Source organism: Protopterus annectens, chromosome 1.part2 (assembly GCF_019279795.1).
Source record: "Protopterus annectens isolate FY-2018-M chromosome 1.part2, PAN1.0, whole genome shotgun sequence".
NCBI classification, from domain to species: Eukaryota; Metazoa; Chordata; order Ceratodontiformes; family Protopteridae; genus Protopterus; species Protopterus annectens.
In genome coordinates, this window is record NC_056727.1 from 1,228,909,516 (window position 1) to 1,228,924,827 (window position 15,312).

Below are 15,312 nucleotides of genomic sequence, written 5' to 3' on the forward strand. Positions count from 1 at the left end.
AGTACTGAACACATTTTAATGCAGGGGCAAGCCTCCATGCACCCCTCATGTGGGAGGCTGCAAACTTATGTATACCAACTCCAAAATCGCACAGCAGTGGAGAAGTACAGGAAATGTATAGTCTTTGTATACACTGATTTTTATAATGCATTTGATAAGCATGAAGCATTCTCCTTGTTTTCCTGTCCAACTGATCCATAGCCTTTTGGGTCCAGTCAGTCACTCCAAAAGTATTCAGTGCAAGTGTGTCGGCTCTCTCTGTATGTGGAAGAAAGTCTTGACTTTGACTACTGAATTCCCACTTGGGACTAGCCAATCAGTATCAGAGTGAAAGTTTCTGTGTGGGAGGGGTGGGCAGAACTTTGTGAAGCTCTGAGATTGTTTCCTGGGTAGAGAAACAACCTGTTTAGTCTAAAGGTACTGTAGTAGTGAGGAATTTGAACATCTGCTGTTACGAGTAAGTGCACCTTACACAACTGTACTTTCTTTCTTGGGAGCGCTTGGAGTCAGGTTGTATGTACCCAGTAAGTGTAATATATATACATAAGCATATACATATGAATGCTGTGTGCATATGCACACACACACAAATGTATATGAAACTGCTACCAAGAATAAATTTTATGTTGTGTGTATGTATATGTGTATATATATATATATATATATATATATATATATATATATATATATATATATATATATATAGTGTGTGTGTGTGTATGTGTGTAGATATATACACACACACACACACACACACACACACAATGTATTGTACCTTTTCTTCCAGTTATCTGTGTGATGACATTTGTTCTGGAGAGACTTGTCAATGTGGGACCATTTCAAATGAGGGCCAATGAATTTTTATGCACTGTCAAGAAGTACTTTGAACTGATATACCACCAAGAAATGAAAACAAGACAGTGATTACCTTTTCAGTTTTTAATAAAATTCCAGATATCCAAAGTAGACAAAGTTCAGCTCGGTTAAAAGGCTTCACAGTTCCAGTAAAAGCTGCACAAATGAACACTTCTCCAAATTTCCAAATGCAAGCACAGCACAAAATAAAAATGCTGGTTGTATAAACACTTCGATAAATAACTCAAGTGCCTCGGCTTTTCAGCCTTTACAGAGTACTTCGAACTGCTGTGATTACAAGACAGATGGTCATTCGGTCTTCCAAGATTACTACTCCTTAATTAAAGGCTAGCTCTCTCAGTGTGAAAACAGAAACTCAACAGAGAAGACCAGTAGACTTTTGTGTTTGAGTAAATTACAGTAACTGGCTAGTAAGTGTATTGCTTGGATGCCAGGAAAAAAGAAATACAGAGCATCTGGAATAAATTGGCTACAAAAAGTGAGAAAGAAACACTGACTAGGAAAGTTCTGCAGCTGTTCAACAAAAAGTAATGCAACCTCCAGACATTACTTCCAGTAACCTAGATGAAGATATAAGAGAACTGCACACAGACCTGGTTAAAATAAACAAAACCCTGATGGACTGTATCAACACAAACAACAAAAGGGTGGAAAAATGAAAGAAGCTTTAAGCAGATACTCAAATGAGGTGATAAAGCTGCAAAAATCAGAGGTTGAAATGAAAAAAAGGCTGGCTGAATATGAGATCGTTCTGGAAGAGATGTTTAAAAAAATAGAATTAGAGGACAGCACATAGGGAAAAACAGAGATTTTCAGCTATACTAGAAGCTGAAGGAACAGGCTGCATTAATTTTATGAAAGCCAAATAAGCAACTGGACTTGTATTCCACAGCAGGAGCTGTTACTTGAAAGGGCACATTGTGTGTATGCTCCAAACCTGGCTATGAGAAAGCATCTTAAACCTTTAATCGTGAAGATGCAGTACTACCATCAGAAGGAGTTGATTTTGACAAAACTGTGGCCGAAGGACAAAATACTAAAAGTGGAAAGCAGCAGAGTGTTTGTGGAGAAAGATTACTCATTGCACACCAGGGAGAAGGGGAGTAAATTCATTCCACTAGTCATGGAATGTCGAGACATAGGTTTGAGATTCAAACTGTTGTACCCAGCTGTCTTCAAGGTATTCTTCCTTGGAGGGACAACATTTTTTGAAGTAAATGCCGGGGAAGAAGTACAAAAGTTTGTTGTACAAAAAGTGAGCTGTGTCTCCATGGAAACAATCTGATAAAGAGAAATTGGTTATGGTCTAGTGGAGAGTGATTGGCTGGGGAAATAAAAGAGAAACTGTGTAAGAGATAATATTTTCTGAAAGCATTCAATGTTTTTTTCCCAACTGGGAGTGCTATAAAGGTAAAACAAAACCAGTTTCACTTAGTAGAAGCACAGGCTACACCATGCATCTTAACATGGATAACCTTTCTTTTAGGTTAACAGAAGTCTCTGTGTGTGACTGTTTGGGGCATTTGTTCCTATAAGGAGGGTTAAATTTCAATATTTGAAGAAGTACATTGTTTTGCGTTAGTATTAAATTGATAAATTGATAGGCTTGAGGGAGGTATTGAGGTTTTTTTTACCTTTTTGTTAGAGTGCTTTCAATAAAACAAAACGTTTTGTAAGATGTGATATAGGCTCAAATGGATATGATAAGAAACAACTATATAAAAGCTGGAACTAGACATTTAACATAAAAGGTAGTGTACATAAAAGGTGGGAATAATATTTTAATACAGTGATGCTTTCTGTAATTTAAATGTTAGTGGTCTCACAGATAAATACAAAAAAGAATAGCGAACTGTATTAAAAATATAGAGTGCAAATCGCTGTGTTACAGGAGAGACCATTGGAAATAATTGAACATGTCAGTTTGATAAAGAAGGGTTTTCAGGATGGTTATTCAGCAGAAAATCTGGGACAAAAGAGGGGTAATTACATTAATTGCAAAAGGATCTCCACTAGTGATGGAAGAAGACTAACAAAAATAGCAGATTTGTAGTGCTAAGGGGCTATTGGCAAGGGAGGAGGATTACACTGGCATGTAGTTTAGGTGGAATATAAACTGTTATAACTCTAGGAGAAATAATCACTTTTCAGAAAGGAATATTACTTATAGGTGGGGCTGGAATTTGATTTGTAACAGTGAATTTGTGTTTGGGGGGCCCAGAAGGGAAAGTATAACAAAGGAATATATATTTTTGAAGAAATTTGTCAAAATATTTGGCATGGAAGAGGTGAATTCAGTAATAGGAGTTTGTAGTGAATTTACATATTATTCCTCAAGATATAAAAATGGGGCTAGGCTAGACAGAATTTACATTTCACAGGAACATGTTCAGTTAATTGAAGGTCCTGATACGCACCCAATAGATATTTCAGGTCATATTCCAATAATAAGTAAAATAAAAATTCGGGATAATTAAATAAAAATGAGAAACTGGTGTTTTCCCACCTTTCTTTTGAAAAGAGATGAATTTAGGAAATTTGTAGTGGGGATTATTCAGGAGCTATATAAGAGGATAGAAATTACTTCTGAAAATATAGCTAGGCAGTGGGATAAAATTCAGGTAGAGTTTAAAAATAGGGTGTAAATAAGAGAGAGCTATGGTTAAAAATTAAGTAGTATTTGGAGGGACTAAAAAATGAAGTATTGCAGAACAGGGTGAACCTCACTGAACAAGAAGAGGATCCAACTGCAGGATGCTATGCAGAAACTAAGAGATTACCTCAATAATAAACATGAGTTTAGAAAGATTGCTGTTAGGCAACTGTTTTTTCATAATAACACTAGATTACAAAAACTTTTTAGCGCAGCAACTCAGGCAGCAGAAAGTAGAAAGGGCTGTCTGCAAGCTTAGGAGGCCTGTAACAAGGAAGATAACAAGATCCTGTAGATGTATTAGAAATGTTTAGAAAATTCTATGAAAGTCTGTACAAAGCAGGGAAATATGGAAATCAAGAAAACATACAATTGCAGATGTTTATGGAATAATTAAGTATGCCAAGGTTCGAGGTAGATGAGGCTCAGTTCTAATGGTTAAGATAGGAGGAGATGAGATAAAAATTGATCTATAACCAATCTACAGGAAAGTGCCCGGGACAAGATGGTATTCTTGTAGAAGCTTAGAAGTTAGAAGAGAAAATGCTGATAAAGATCTGGAAGGTTTTGTTTAACAGTATTTTAAAAGGAGGAGAAGAACAAACATCCTGGAAGAAAGCAGTGGTAGCTATAATACCGTAAGAGGGTAAGAATCTATCAGATCCAGCTTCATACAAGCCCATTTCAGTACTAAACCATAATCATAAAGTGTTAGTGTCTGTAATGGCTAAAAGAATGTCAGAAGTAATGCCAACATTGATATAGTTGAGTCAGTATGGTTTAGTGGAGGGGAGAGAAACATTTGACAACATTAACTATCCAGAGGGAAGCAGAACGTAACAAAAATACCATGTTTGTTGTTGGGTCTTGATACAGAGAAAGCATCTGCAGAGTAAGCTTAGACTTTATGAGCAGGGCAATGGAAGCATTTGCATTTCCTGAAAAAAATTATAAGGTTGATTAGAAGGATATATGAGGGATCTGAGATGAAAATGAAAGTGGGTGGTGTCCTCTCTTATAATTTCTGCATGAGCAGAGGAACTAGGCAGGGGTGTCCTCTTTCCCTTTTATTTGCAGCACAAAACCAAAATAACAAACTTGAAATAAACGCAAAAGATGGTAAACGAAGTAGAGAAATACAAAAAATGAATTTAATAAAATAAGGTAAGATAAACAACAAAAGATTTCAAAAGCGCTTTTCGTCCAATACTGTGACTGGACTTCCTCAGATCTGAGGCACAATAAGCTGCAAGCAGCTTGGGAGGGACCCTTCAAAGTGGAAGGAAGGTCAGTGATGTTAACTACATGGTAGAACTGCTAGGCAGGAGGTAGGGGCACAAATTGTACCATGTTAACATGATGAAATCTTACCATGATAGGGAGGACCCGGTGCTAAGTATTTGCAGTAGGAGGCAAGAGAAGTCTGAGGGGGGGTCTATTGCTAAAGGGAGCCAGCCAGCAAAATCCCAAATGACTATGTTGGAGTGCAGGGTTGCAGGCATATGATACGACAGTGCAGCACTGTAGTGGGGTTAGCAATGCCAAGGCAGATGGAATCTCAAGATAGGGTATGGGGTAATGTATTCTCAGATAAGCTCATTCCTGTCGAGCAACATTTCTCAAGGGGCACTTGAAAAACTAGTTTGAGCCTTCAAAAGGGGAGAGGTGTGATGATAGGAGGTACTGCCCGCCATGCCAGGGGAAATAGGGCAGTGGACTTGTAACATATGCCAGCACACATAGCTGGAATTTTGTAAATAATTATATGTCATTTGTGTGTCAACATGATTTGTACAGATTCTTGTTGCTTATGTTAAATGTAAAAAAAGGCGTGCCTTGCTGGAAAGAAAAGAAATGTACCTGTATTATTGCAACTGCTTTAAATTTATATGTTTCAACAGAGGATACTGACAGAGCAGGTTAATCACAATCCAGCTGCAGCAAACTTTTTTTAAAAATATTTCTGAAACTAAATTACTTTATGGGTTAAGCCATAAAGATGTTACCCCACAATTTTGAATGGAGCCAGAGATGTAAAGTCTGTGCTAGAGAATATGTTGTAGCTGCTGTGGGAAGAGTGGAATGGTGTTATGGTTTTATGACTTCCAGGAGATCTGAGCAAAGCTCTGTGTGTGTGTATATGGTAACAGGTGCTAAAATCTTGTCATCTTCTAGTGTTGGTGATTGCATGGGTAACAGAGTCAGATGACTAGATGTGTGTGCTGTTATTCTGTAAGCCAAAAATAATTGGATATTAGTAGCAGTTTTCTCTCAGCATTCTGCATTTTGCCTTGGATCTGACAACAAGGACCACTCACCCACATCATCTTGCTTTGCGGTGGTAAGTAACTTAACTAAGGAACACTAATTCTTTTAGTCAAACAGGAATAGATGGTGAGATTAGCTAAATACTGTTTTTCTATAACTGTGTGAAAACTTCCATTGGTGTTATTTTTAATATTCCCTGTGACTGAAACTGTGTTTACTGTAAATAGATATTTAGTAGTTTTTTGTTCGAGTCTATATCAGAAGCTCGAACTTTCAAAAGTTCGAGTCTCATATGGTCGACACCATATGAGTGAACTTTTGGAAGCTCGAAGGTTTCAGTGGAGATCGCCGTAGGGAATATTTCCCTTTACTTCACTGTAGTGCGATCTCAGAGTTGGTATATTTAAGTAGCGGGGTGTGTGGGGGTGCAGGGGGGCTTGCCCCCTACTCAGTGTGTTCAGGTAGTTTTTTTTTTGTTTAGTTTTTATTATATGTTCGATGTTTTAAAACTTCGTTCATATGGTGTCGATCATATAAGCATTGAAGTTTTAAAACTTCGAGCATATAATATAGACTCTTTTGTTCTTTTATTAATTATTAAATATGTTTAAACTTTTTATTGTGATTTAGAATTTTTGCTTCGAAATATTTACATAGATATTTTTATACCCCAAGTAGACTCCAGAGAATTTTTCCTCAGGTAGACCGCAAATGTTGGAGATGTGTTGGGGAAGAAAGAGGTAGCTGGGAACATATTTTCTGGTAGTGCAATGAGTTGGCAGACTCTAGGGTTTTCCTGTGGGATGCACTGTTGGAGATGCTGGGTGGACAGATTGGTGTGACGAGGGAGATGATTTTTCTGAGCTATGGTACATTTATGTAAATGTATGATTGCCTGGGTCGTAAGTGATGGTTTAATAAAGATGTTTCTTCTTTTTTTTTTTTTTTTTTTTTTTTTTTTAAAAAAAAAGGCAGAAATTGAATAATTTATGTAATGTTGCTTCGGTTATATGATATATAGCAATATATGTGAAGTGTAATATTTGTAAAAGTGAACTTGTTAATACAGTTTGATGACTTTTATATAAATGTAAATTTGCCTATGTCACAAATGATAATTCAGGTAAAGGTGTTTAAAAAAAATAATAGAGCAGATGGCTCCAGTTTTGCAGACATTTAGATTCCCCTTCAATAATGCCTCTCTGGAGCCAAATTCACAGCTTCTAGCACCCAAACTGCATTTAGAGAGTCATTTTAAATATATATTTGAAGAAGCTTTGTTAATTTTCAAGCCCAAAAGTTTCAGAACCAGTAGAGATCCTTAGACAACTTGAGAATCTGATGGAGTAGATCCATACCTTTTGCTGAAACAAACACTCTTAGGCCATCTCAGACTGCCATCATGGTCAGTAAGTCTGCAGTTAAGTGCAGCTGTGACTATAGATGCCTGTGCCATAGCAGCTGCTTTTAGACATGGTTATTAGAATGTTCTCCTGCCTTACTGGTCAGCATTTGCCAGATGTGAAATAACAGCTCCTCAGTTTTGTTTTGGAAAAGGAATTTTTGTTTGGCCTTCCCACCAATGCCACAATAAATATTTAAGAAATTGGAGGAAGGGGGGTAAGACTATATATAAACAGTTAATCTGGTGCTTCATTGTCCAGCCCTTAAATATAACATGAATGTTCCTGTTAATCAGTGACTCTGTTACAGAAGAGAGCAACCTAAGCAGAAGAAGGCCTATGAGAAAGTCCACTGGAAAAGAATAAGGGGTCAGGTCAAACAGCAAAGTATCAGTGGGTGGGGCACCCCTCAAAGCTACTAGGGCACCTCTTAGCTTGACCATATCTCTCAATCTCTTAACGACAAAGCCAAAAATAATCGGAGGGGGGAAGCCAAACACAGGGAAACAGTTTAAATATTATTTCTATAAACTTAGAAAGGGGCTAAAATAAAATGATTTGTGTTGCCATACGTTTTCTGTAGGATATGAATTCTGAAACTCAAATGTCTGTCATCATTTAGTGACTTCAATTCTCACTGCTTTGCCAGAAAACTTATACATTTTATAAGAAGCAGAACAAAAATATGAGGCAAAAATCTGGACATTCTGCAGAAATCTGGACATTTGAGAGGTATGAGTCCTGACTGTGCCAGCCTCTTAACTCCTAGAAAGGGGGACTGGTTCACTTCAAAGAGAGATGGTTCAAACTAACCATATGTGTATTTGTATGAGAAAACAGCCACATCCAGATAGCAATTCAAGCTCATGGCACCTCACCCTCATTCATGTTAATCCCTCCATTGCCCCATGAGCTTACCAGGCCCCCTTCCTGAACTAACTTTTTCAGTAGCAGCAAAGAGTCCTGAACAGAGCAGAAGATCAGAGTTCTCTTCAGCGTTCTTCTGGTATTATAAAAACATGGGCCTTTGCAGCCCGTAGTCATCCTGTTCAAACACATTTTCCTTCGTGAAAAAATTGAGGATGCTTTAACCCTACAAGCTTTTCATAGGTTCTTAGGTTGGTACTAGGCTATCGGCCCAAGGGCTTATACAAGCCTAGCCATAGCAATTCCCTGGATATTTCTTCCCACAATGTTTACTTCCCTGGACCCCTGTTTAGCAGGGTGACTGACGTGATCCCCAGGGTAAATTTCCTTTCTCCCATCCAATCGTCAAGGTTCCTTTTGAAGAGGACCAAAGAGGCGCTCTGCTTGACATGTATGGGAAGTCTTTTCCAAAGTACAAGGAATCTCTGGGTCAGGAACCTATCCCTCCAACATGTTTTGTTCACTGTGATGACAAGGTTTAGAACCCTGGAATGTGTGGCTCTGAGGGATTGGGATTTCTTTAAGTGGAGCATGCCCAACAGCTCAGGATTTGACATGGCCTTGTATGTTAAGCAGAGATTGCCTCTAAGTAGATGATATGCCTCAGAGTATAGCTGGAGTTTTTTTAGGCGGTCAGCATAGGGCATCTGCTTTAGGCCTGTGATTCTTTTAGTGAGGTATTTCTGTGGCTTTTCCAGCTGTTGCAAATGTCTTGTGAGGTACATACCAAACAGGGCGTTGTACTCTATAATGGGTCTAATGATGGATAAGTAGAGTAGATGAAAAGCCCTTAGTGATAAGGTGTGGCACATAGAAGGATTTCCTGACTGTTGTGGCGATGTGGTTATCGAAGGTGAGACCACTGTCCACCTGTGTCCCTAAGTCTCTCATCACACTGTCAGTGTTTAGTGTACTGCCACCTATGTGGTAATTCATGGGTACATGTTTTTTCCGAAAGGGGATAACTATACATTTCTTGGCATTAAGCTTGAGCTCATGGCTCTGGCACCAGGCATCTGTTTCTGTAAGGCCCTTTTGTAGAATATCCACATCATCTGGGGATTCAGTAATGGCTCCCTGTTTGCAGTCATCTGCGAACTTTGCTAGCCAGAGTCCCTTAGTGTTGGCCTGTACTTCAGAGAAGTAGATGCCAAACAAGAGCTGTCCCAGGACTGAACCCTGAGGTACTCCACTTGTCACTTCTCTGGAGCTGGATTTGGAGTTGGTTACTTTTACAGTCTGGGTTCTGTCAGTAAGCCAGTTGGCAACCCATCAAGTGACGTAGGGTTTTATGCCCAGCTTAGTAAGTTTATCTATGATTCCAGATTGGGGGATTGTGTCGAAGGCCTTGGTGAGGTCCAGATAGGCTGTCCTTACCCTTGTCCACAGCTCTGGAGACTGATTAGAAGAAGTCAGTCAGATTCAGGAGACAGGATTGGCCCTTCACGAACCCAAATTGAGTGAGGTCCTGTGTTTGAAGGTTGCCAATGTCTTTGTTTATAAGTTCCATAGTAATGCGTTCCATGCCCTTGCAGATCAGGCTCGTCAGACTGATGGGACGGTAGTTCCCGGGATCCAAGGTGGATCTCCCCCTTGTGGAGTGTGATTACTGTAGCTGTGCACCACTCAGTGGGCACGAAGCCTATGGTGAGGCTATGATTAAACATGACACTTGGGTGAGGTGCCAGTCCATTTTGTAGTTCATGTAGTACACAGCCCGGGATGTCATCTGTTCCTATGGATGCTGTATTCTTAGCTGTGGAGAGTGCAGTTTCTACCTGTGTGGCCGCGATTACCGGAATTTGGCAATCATTTGTTATTGAGATGGGTGAGAGGGGGGGTGAAGTTGGCACTAAATCGATCTGGCAGGATATTGGCAATATCCTTGCCATTTGGATTCTTGATATAATTGTAAAATGCCTTATGGTTGTCTGTGGAATCTTTGGCAATTTTATTTTCGTAACTAGCTTTGAAGGATTTTGAGGGATCTCAACTTCTTACTGAGGCTGGTAAGGGAGTTTTTTGCATCCTGGGATCTTCCTCTTTTCTGCAACAGTTTCTTCCTTCTGTTGTATAGTTTGTTTATGGCAGGAGACCACCAGATTGGCTTCCTTTTTTTGGGAGGAGAGCGTCTTGGTTCTATTTGGGATGGCACGATTCATGCACGAGAGGATGTGCTCGTACAGTGCCTTAGTGTAGGATTCAGCAGTCGAACTTTCAGCTCCCGTCTGCATGGGTGTCATGAAGTTTGTAACTTCTGACTTGAGTAGCATGAAGTTGGCTTTGGAGAAGTTTTTTACAGAGGTTTCCTTACTGGGGGGGTGGGATGTGGATGTCAAGGGTGATTTGCTTATGGTCAGACCTGACCAATGAGGGGGTGACCACTGGCATGGAGCATCTATCTCCCATGTTGGTAATGACCAGGTCTAGGATATTGGAGCCCCTGGTGGGACAATGGATTAGTTGATTCAGGGCTTTGGAATTTATGAATTCCAAGAACCGTTGGGAAAAGGTTTTGGTACCCTAGTAGTTTTCCCAGTTAATGACAGGGTAGTTGAAATCACCCAGTATTAGGGTGTTTGGTTGTATTTTAATATTTTCCAGTGTATTTAGAAAGGTGTAGTGAGTATCTTGGGGCATGGTGGGGGATCTTTAGCAAGCTACAGTTTGGATTGCAATCTTACCTAGTGTTAGTTGCACCTGGAGAATTTCAGATGCATTTTGTTGGGCAGCTAGCCTGGAGGTGTGAATATGGACAATCCTCCACCTTTAGTGTTTCGGTCTTGGTTTGATGGCCGAAAAGTGTGATAAGAGTTGTAGCCTGGTATTGAAGGGGTGCTCTCTGGAGCCTTGAACCAGGTCTCGGTTACTGCACAGATATCGATGTTCTCCATTTTTAGGAGTGCCTCGAGAGAGTGCATTTTGAGGTTTAGACTTCTAGCATTGAGTAGCATTTACCTTCAGATTTTGCATGCTTGTATCTGTTACAGTGGTGGTTTTGTCCTTTGAACCTTGTCTAAAAGAGGCACTATAGGGGTGGCAAGAGCTTTAGCCAGTAACCTGAATCCCACTGGTGACAGGTGCAGACTATCTCTGGCAAAGCATTGTGGTTTGTCGATCATGTCGTCCCAGGCAGATACTGTTTCCCCTTTGAATGACACCAGAAGCTTAGCCAATTGTTGAAGTCAGTCATTTTGTCCTTATACTGTGGTATCATTCTGGGCAAAGGTAGGATGCTACTCAGGGCTAGGGTCATACCTGCCTGGGCCACATGATCTGAGAGCTCTTCCATGTCTGTCTTCATGTAGTCCAGGGAGGTACGTCTCAAGTCATTCACTCCAACATGGACAATGACAGAGTCTTGTTTGTACTTGTGGACTGACTTGAGTGCTTATGTTATGTGGCGGATCCTGGCACCCAACAGGCAGCTGACTGTTGTGTTGCAGGATGCCTTCTTGGGTGCTTTAGATGTGTTGTATGTTTATCTACTTATCTGTATTTACAAGAAACACAGGACATTTTCTGGTTTATAGCAGAGGTGGAGAATCTTCAGTGTACGTCCCTGCCTTTTAGGGTATGCAGTGTTGGCAGAATATTCACCAGATACTAGGCCCCAGACTTTACACACCTCAGATTGAGGGGCTTCCACACTTATCCATACCTGGACATCTACCTTATGTAGGACCATTCCCATGAGACAGCACCATTCTGTCCTACAATGTGCCTAACCAGTCTGCATTTACTTCAGTTTTGGAGATGGTTTTAGGACCAGATTAGGCAAACTGTCTGTTCTGCTGATAAATTCTCCCCGATGCATTCATTCTTTAAGCAGGCAGCAGGGAAGACGCGTATGGCAGTAAGATCATTTCTTTTAGCACTGGATGCATATCTGCCTTTTTAGTCATGGCCTGTCTAGTCAGGCAGAAGATGAGGAAGATTCATTGCTATCTGAGTAACTTTTGTTAGCAGCACCTGTGTTATCGCAGTGGAGATGCTCTTGCCAGTAATACATTCTTGTTGGTGACCCAGGTGTGCACCAGACACAGATGCGGTTTGTGATTACCAAGGGTCCCCAGCTCTGACTACTGATTCTTTCAGTTTTGCTTGAGAGGTCATACAGAGGCTCTGAAACCATGGTGAAGTGGAAAATCCAGGACAAAGTGAAGTTTCAAGGATATGCTGGTTTTGATATATGCACTCCAGGTGTTGAAATTATCATGGAGAGCTGGCTACTCAAAGTTAATGAAAACACTGTATTTGCATATCATAGTACCTCAACATATAGATGAACTCTATGAGCTCTGTCACTGGGAAATCAGGGCAGTGTAATGTGCAGAATGTCTTAAGTAACTGGTGCCTTAGCCTGTTGAACTCAGCTCAGCTGTCTGTTTGCTCTTATTTCAAATCATTTTAATTTGTTGATTTTTTTTTTTTTAACTCTTCAGATTGCTGTCACCTCTGCTCAGATTTGTAAACTGTAGGCTCTCATGTAACGAACCATATATTATCTTTAACATTAATTAGGTGTTGTAAAGAACTAACCATGCTTCCTCACCAAAAAAAAAAAAAATCACTTCTAAATTATTTTTGAACAGGTCTGTTTATCTTCCTTGTTCTGTTTTGTAGAACTCAGGACAGAAAGCCTTTCTCACTCCTAGCTGTGCACTGTCATCCCACCTTTTACCTGAAGCAGGTACATGAATTTAAGAAGATGGAACAGTTATTTGTCTCCTTCACTAAAGGGAGAGAAGAGCTGGCATTCACCAAGCAAACTGTTTCCAATTGGATTAAAGAGCTCTTTTTTGTCAGAGGTGGCTTGCTGCCTATCTCAAAACACTTGGTCAAAGCAGCTTCACTAGAAGTGTGGCTGCTTCCACTGCTTTCTCAAAGAATATCTCCATTGAAGATATTTCTCCATGGTAAGTTTGTCATCATTGCATCCCTTCATCAAGATTATTATTTTTGCAAAGTCTAGATCTGTAATATGGATCTGTCCTTCTGAACCTTGTTCCTTGGTTGTCATCTTACCCATTGAGATTCAGCACAATGATTGACCCATCAGTGACCCTGGTGTTAAGTGTAACAGATTTTGTCCTAATCTGTCAGTTAATATGTGATTGAAACCCTGCTTGATGGATATGCGTCCAAAATATTTTCCCATCCTATGTTTGGACATTTCCCTCCTTTCATTTTTGACTTTTGGAGTTCCCTGAAAGCCAGGAATATGTGCCTGCATGTATTAGTAATGCAGCTGTTGAGTTTATATATATTTTATTAATTTGAATGAAGTCTGGTCACTAGTGCGTGGAGTCGAAGTGGTAGACACAAGGGATAGATGTGCTTAGAGTAGAACCAGGTGTACAGTCCTTGTTCACAGGAGCTTTTGAGAAAGCAGGCCAGAACTGTGGTCTGTGGAGATGAACCCAGTCATTGACTAACAAAGAAGGACTTTTTTTTTGTAAGTCTGATATGAAAATGTAAATATGACAACATAGATATGGGGAGTACCTTATAAAGTTGTGCTTTCTGATGACATCTGTGTGACCGGTATTGTCCCTATGAAATATAATACACTTTTTTCATTTTTTTTCCAAGTCGAGATGCTTTGACTCTCAAACTTTGTAACACTCCATGCAGTCTGAAATGTAGTATAATTGCTTTGTCATTTTTTTACAATACCCTAATGTCACTTTTGCATGTAACTGGTTAGTGCTGTAGGAGACTTACAGAACGGCATCAGCTACAGTTTGAAATATTGTAGTACTGCATGAAAACTAACTTGTCATTTTTATTTTCACAGAAGTTGGGAATGCAGCAAATTTTCCTTTATTTGCTTGTGAACATAGTGTAAACATAGAAAGCAGGAGATGCTTAGTGAAGCAAGTCAGGCTCTGATGTTAACTGGACATTATTAGTAACATTTGAAGAACCTTTATTGTGACTTTATCCTCGGAATGTACTTTTTGTGTCTTTCGGCTTTTCCCGGTTAGGGGTCGCCATAGCGGAACTCCGGTCCGCTAATGATTGACAGTAGATTTTTACGTGCTGGCTTGCCGGGCCTAACACACAACCTTCAATGAAGGAACGCCCATTCACGCATGTCGCCACACAGAAGATGCTCTAACTGAGAATCGAACGGGCAACGTCTAACTGTGAGGCGACAACGCTACCATAGCACCACCACCGCAGTAACATCCTCAGAATGTACTCATTTAGTTAATTTGTTGTTGGTGGGGGGGGCTAGAAGAAAGGATTTAACCTTTCAGAAAGAACATATATTATGTACCCTGTTCAGGTACTGTTACCAAATGGCAGATGGTTGTGAATTTGCCTAGAACAGAACCACAGAGGCAATGATGCAGGTTGTGCCAGTGTAATGTGGAGATCTCCGAAATACCGACCGAAGAGTAGCTTAGTGGGCAGGCTGTTTAGTGAAGGGTGTACGATGTGGGAAAGTACTACAAATACATGAATTTCTCTTTCTGTTCATTTGCAGGACAAGACTCACAAGGTGAAGGTAAAGAAGGAAACTGTGAATTCTCCAGCTATTTACAAATTTAAATTTCAGAGAAGACGCTAATCTGGCACATGAAATCATGAAAGCACTAGTTTTTGTGCACTGGGTGTGATTGAAACTTTTTTTGTCAGCTGGCCTAGTTTATCCAAAACAGAACATTCTTCAACATCTTGCTCTGCAAGAGACTCATCCCTAATTCTTCAAGTGATTCTGGATTAAAAACATTTTATAATAGCACAGTGTCTTATGCTGTGTTATATTCACTAAATATGACTATTACAGTATTTTGTTTTATTCATGGTGCTGTGGCATTATGTACTGTTTGCATTTTTAAAAATTAAGTCAATACATTTTGTTGTTTAAAGTGACTTTTTGTGTGCTTGAATTATATGTGGGCAGAGTGCTTATTTGTCTCAAATTTGTTCATGATTGTGGCAGTGAATTAGTGTGTCCTTAATTTTTATACCCTACATTCAGGTCAAAAATATTTTTTTTCTTTTTCTCTGGAAATTGTGACTAGCGTCCTTCCCACCTTATCTTCTGGCTTGATGTCATTTTTCCTTTGTTATATTTGTGTTGTAGTGAAATTTGGACTTTTCTCTTGGTTGTACCCTATTTCAATCATATATCACTCACTTTGTTGATGCATATTGTTTAGTGTCTTTGTG

The 15,312-nt window shown here is 39.7% G+C and overlaps 1 protein-coding gene across 1 annotated transcript in view; it reads left to right on the forward strand.

The window, feature by feature from the left end:
- UTP11 (UTP11 small subunit processome component) overlaps positions 1 to 15,012 on the forward strand; it is a 264,149-nt gene extending 249,137 nt beyond the window's left edge. Inside the window, exon 8 of the mRNA XM_044060088.1 lies at positions 14,624 to 15,012. Coding sequence (XP_043916023.1) covers positions 14,624 to 14,707 — 84 coding nt within the window. The 3' untranslated portion in view covers positions 14,708 to 15,012. The remainder of the gene's footprint in view (positions 1 to 14,623) is intronic.
- The last annotated feature ends 300 nt before the right edge of the window (positions 15,013 to 15,312 follow it).